The sequence below is a fragment of the Rhinopithecus roxellana genome, chromosome 15 (genome assembly GCF_007565055.1).
Source record: "Rhinopithecus roxellana isolate Shanxi Qingling chromosome 15, ASM756505v1, whole genome shotgun sequence".
Lineage (NCBI taxonomy): Eukaryota > Metazoa > Chordata > Mammalia > Primates > Cercopithecidae > Rhinopithecus > Rhinopithecus roxellana.
Window position 1 is genome coordinate 7,306,562 of NC_044563.1, and position 5,238 is coordinate 7,311,799.

The 5,238-nt window shown below is 52.3% G+C and overlaps 1 protein-coding gene across 12 annotated transcripts in view; it reads right to left on the minus strand.

Moving 5' to 3' along the window:
• Positions 1–3,719, minus strand: part of C15H11orf80 (chromosome 15 C11orf80 homolog) — a 94,630-nt gene extending 90,911 nt beyond the window's left edge. For 3 of the 12 annotated variants that reach the window (XM_030918512.1, XM_030918514.1, XM_030918513.1), the window contains exons 1-2: positions 3,590–3,642; positions 405–543 (exon numbers count right to left, since the gene is read on the minus strand). In XM_030918512.1, the coding sequence (XP_030774372.1) occupies positions 405–543; positions 3,590–3,619 (169 nt within the window). In that variant the 5' untranslated portion in view covers positions 3,620–3,642. Of the gene's footprint in view, positions 1–404; positions 544–3,488; positions 3,545–3,589 lie in introns of those variants that run through there. The other 9 variants (XM_030918515.1, XM_030918511.1, XM_030918524.1 and 6 more) reach the window with 8 other exon arrangements.
• Between the last annotated feature and the right edge of the window lie 1,519 nt (positions 3,720–5,238).

Below are 5,238 nucleotides of genomic sequence, written 5' to 3' on the forward strand. Positions count from 1 at the left end.
CAGGTCATGATTATTGAAGTATGCACTATTCATAATTTTTTTTTTTTTTGCAACCGCCAAAATTTACACTTGGAAAAAAAAAGTAGGTAAAGCTCAATGTAATATAATTTTGCTGTGAAAAAGTAGGTTAAAATCAAGAGAAAAATAAGATTGTTTTGGAGCAATTTTAACTTAAACCAGTAAAATAAATAATCTATGGTAAGAGTCATTCTACTCACCTTTCCTGTATGATACATTTGTAAATCTACCACCAGATACTTATTACATAATCATTTCATTTTATAATTATGGAACAATCCTGGAATAACATAAAAGATTATGACTAATTGAAATTTTTAAATAAGCTACGACATAAACCATGACAAAAGAGACAGAAAATCAGTATTTTTTCTTTCTCTACTTACTAGTTGTTACACAATGAAGAGCATTTGCTTGGTGCTTAGAATGTAATCCTTCTATGGAAATCTCTAGCTGCCCTTCTAGCAATGCTCCCTTTGATACATCTATGTTACACTTCCAGTGAATTATTAAAAATCTCAAAATCTGAAAAGAGCACAATTCAAAGAAAACATAATGTTCTTTAGAAATCACAGTAATAATATATCTCTACGACCCAGCTAAATTAGTAACTCTAATTTCCCCCAAAAATTGTATTCTTGCTTCTAAAATGTCAGATTTAGGTTTGTTCAGAGTGTTATGTCTAAACAAAATAAATAGCTAGGAGAATGACATAAGAAAGGAGACAGTGAAACTCAACACAATGCCCCGTAAGACAGGAAATTGAGACAATACATTCCTTTATTCAGAAGATAAATTCATCTGGAAGTAATAATTAGGGAAAAATTAAGTGGGAGTTTGTTTTTCTTGTTTCTTTTTTCCTGCCCCAAATAAAAGCCAACATGAAGACTATGAATAAGAGTGACATCTGGGCCAGGCGCGGTGGCTCAAGCCTGTAATCCCAGCACTTTGGGAGGCCGAGACGGGCGGATCACAAGGTCAGGAGATCGAGACCATCCTGGCTAACACGGTGTGAAACCACCCCGTCTCTACTAAAAATACAAAAAAAACTACGCGCGAGGTGGGCGGGCGCCTGTAGTCCCAGCTACTCGGAGGTTGAGCAGGAGAATGGCGTAAACCCGGGAGGCGGAGCTTGCAGTGAGCTGAGATCCGGCCACTGCACTCCAGCCTTGGCGACAGAGCGAGACTCTGTCTCAAAAAAAAAAAAAAAAAAAAAAAAAGAGTGACATCTGGTTATGAATCATCTTAATCTTTCATTAAATCAACACTTTTGAGGGTCAGAATACTATTTAAGAGTGCTAATGCTGCCCTGCGTGGTAGCTTATGCTTGTAATCCCAGCACTTTGGGAGGTCGGGGTGGAAGGATCATTTGAGCTCACCAGTTTGAGATCAGCCTGGACAACATACTGAGACCTTATCTCTACTAACAACAACAAAAATTAGCCCAGCGTGGTGGTGTGTGCCTGTGGTCTCAGCCACTGGGGAGGCTGAGGCAGGAGGATCTCTTGAGCCCAGAAGGTTGAGGCTAAAGTGAGTCCTGATCAGGCCACTGCACTCCATACCTGGATTTGAATCCCTGATGTGCCAAACACCTGCGACCCCCGTGTTCAAGCAATTCTTCTACCTCAGCCTCCCAAGTAGCTGGGATTACAGGTATGTGACACCACGCCTGGCTAATTTTGTATTTTTAGTAGTGACGGGGTTTCTCCATTTTGGTCAGGCTGGTCTCGAACTCTGGACCTCAGGTGATCCACCTGCCTCAGCCTCCCAAAGTGCTGGGATTACAGGCGTGAGCCACCACTAATTTTTGTATTTTTTGCAGAGATGGAGTTTCCTCATGTTGGCCAGGATGGTCTTGAACTCCTTGATTTCAAGTGATCTGCCCGCCTCCCCTCCCAAAGTGCTGGGAAACAGGCTACCCACCGCAACCGCCAACTCCCATTATTCTCATGGCAAACAGATTTTTTCTTTTAACGGGAGGCAACACAAGGAATTATTACTCCCTTTTTTTTTTTTTTTTGAGGCGGAGTCTCGCTCTGTCGCCCGGACTGGAGTACAGTGGGCAGATCTCAGCTCACTGCAAGCTCCGCTCCGGGTTTAGCCATTCTCCTGCCTCAGCCTCCCGAGTAGCTGGGCTACACGCCGCCACCCGCCACCCCCGGCTAGTTTTTGTATTTTTAGTAGAGACGGGGTTTCACACTGTTGCCAGGATGGTCTCGACTCCTGACCTCGTGATCCGCCCGTCTCGGCCTCCCAAAGTGCTGGGATTACAGGCTTGAGCCACCGCCCAGCCTATTCCTCCCTTTTTAAAGGCAGGGAGATCTGGGAACTAAGATCCTCATTTGTACCAGTTACAAGAATGGTTTCCAGGTACATGTAGAGTCTAACTCTTCCTTCACCACGTCCTGTTACGATATTCTCATATCGGTCGGGTACGTGGCTCACGCGGGTACTAGCACTTGGGGGCGGAGGCGGGCGGATCACTTGGTCAGAAGTTCAAGACCAGCCTGGCCAACATGGTAAAAACTGTGTCTACTACAAACACAAAAATGAGCCAGGTGTTGGTGGTAAGGCGCTTGTAACCCCAGCTACTTGGAGGCTGACACAGGAGAATCTCTTGAACCCGGGAGGCGGAGGTTTTGGTGAGCCGGATCAGCCACTGCATTCCGGCCTGGCAAGAGAGCCAGACTCTGTCTCAAAAAACAAACAAACAAACAAAAACCCCAAGATATCCCATATCGGTAATGACAGCGCAGTTGGGAAAGAACACTGGCCACGAGTCAGCGCCCTGGGTTCTAGCTTAGATTCTGTTATTCGTAAAATGAATCCCGCAGCCTTCTTGATGACAACAAACAGCCAGGACGCCCGGGCACTCTCTCAGGTGCCCTCAGAGCCTGTGCTTCTGTCACCTGCACAGTACCCCTCACAAACTGCAGCTCAGCGTCCCATTGGCACCGGCGGTGAAAGTGGGTAATGAAATGAGCACACGGGCGTGGCCGCGCAGGTGCTCAGTGCCACTTCCAGAGCAGCTCCCCAAGCACAGGTGTGCCTCTGAACCTCGCCCTTCACGTCCAGCTGCTCCAAACCCAGAAACCTGCACCTGCACCGGGAGTTGTCTCCCTTGCTCCCGGTCTGCACTGGGTCCCTCCTTGCCTCTGCTCTGGCGCCCCGATTTCCGCCCACCCCCCCCCCCCCCCCCCAGCTTGCACCCTTTCCTTTCCTTCTTCCGCGCCCTCCCAGCACCCGGCGCCTGGAAAGCGCCGGACTCCGGCGGGCACCTCCGAGGCTGCGTCGGCTCTGCCTCTGAGTGTCGCCGGTGCTCGGTAAAGCCGCGAGCCTCTAAGCCGTCCGCTGGAGAAGGCGTCGTTCCCCCCACCCAGAGTACCCCGCGAGCGAGAGCCCTCATCTGCCCCTACTTCCTCGCTTCCCCGTGGGAGACGGGCCTCGATTCCCGAACCTTCCTCCTTCACCTTAGGCGACGCCCGACCCCTCTACCCAAACTTCGCGGTCTCCTCACAAAGCCCGTCTCCTCAGAAAGTGTCCTCCGCTTTCTCTCCCTTCCCGGCATCACCTCGAACACTGCCACGGCCGTCCCCTCCATGCCGCGCAGGGAATAGCGGCAACGCCCAGTCGAAGGGTGCCCGCCGCGCGCCGCCGCCCCCTCCCAGCTCGGGCTTGGAACTCCTCCAGTGCCCACGCCCCGCCCACGCCCGGCACACAACCCGTCCCTACCCGCCCCCCTCGCGCGCGCACCTGCCCCGCACCCCGCCACCTACCCCCCCCTGCGCACTCGACGCTGCACCTCCCGAGCCAGGAGCCGCCGCCGCAGCCGCCTAGAGCCTGTGAGCGCAGCTGGTGCTAGTGGTCCCGCAGGTGGGCGGTTCTGGGCAGGGAAGAGCCCGCGAGAGGCGGCTGAGGCTGGAGGCAAGCGGGAATGAGGCCAGGCCACGACTCCTCCCTCCTCTCGAAGACAGTTTCCCACGGTGGCGGCGAAATGCGGCCCTTAGGCCTTATCCGGGCTTTGGCCGCCCTTCGCGCTTTCCAAGACCCTTCCCTCGGCCGGTAGGGGCGACGGTGATGGCGCGGCACTACCAAGCGGGTTCGTGGCTCCTCCAACAGCCCTGCCTGCTGCGGGGGCTACCCCAGGCCAAACCCCGGGTTCCAGACTTAGCAAAGAAAAAGACGGCAAGTTAAAATTGAATTTCATATAAACAGCGAATTTTTTTTTATAACTATACACATATCTTGTGCAATTGTTGGGACATATACTAAAAAATTATTAATCTGAAATTAAAAACGACGCCCCGGCCCAGGCGCAGTGGCTCACGCCCGTCATCCCAGCACTTTTGGAGGCGAAGGCGAGTGGATCACCTGAGGTCAGGAGTTCCAGACCAGCCTGGCCAACGTGTTGGAACCCTGTCTCTACTGAAAATACAAAAATTAGCCGGGCGTGGTGGCGGGCGCCTGTAATCCCAGCTACTTGGGAGGCTGAGTCAGGAAAATTGCTTGAACCTGGGAGGCGGAGGTTGCGGTGAGCCGAGATCGTGCCATTGCACTCCAGCCTGGGCAAAAAGAGCGAAACTCTGTCTCAAAAAAAGAAAAAACGACCCCCCGTCCTTTACCTGGCAACCAGCCCCAAGCATCTCCCAGCCTAATCCAAGGGGATTAGCTTCCCCCGCACATGTGGGACCTGGAAGTCGACCTGGCCCCATCTAGGACCCTTTCCACGTTTGACTCTGCACTGAATGTGCCAAGACAAGGAGCTGGCTTTTCTGGACTCTGGCTGACAGGAGAAGCTCTGGGGTTTTCCAAGTGCATTCCTAGCTGGAAGAAGGAAGGTGGTCCTGCAGAGTCCCAGCTGCTACTCTCTGCCAGGTTCTGGGAGAGGCAGGGTGACAGGGGCTTAAGCCCATAACTGCTGGTGATCTGACAGCCAAAAGAAAACCCTGATGAGAGATTCCTGGCCGGGCGCGGTGGCTCAAGCCTGTAATCCCAGCACTTTGGGAGGCCGAACGGTGATCACGAGTCAGGAGATCGAGACCTCCTGGCTAACACGGTGAACCACCCGTCTCTACTAAAAAATACAAAAAACTAGCCGGGCGAGGTGGCGGGCGCCTGTAGTCCCAGCTACTACTCGGGAGCTGAGGCAGGAGAATGGCGTAAACCCGGAGGCGGAGCTTGCAGTGAGCTGAGACCGGCCACTGCACTCCAGCCTGGGCG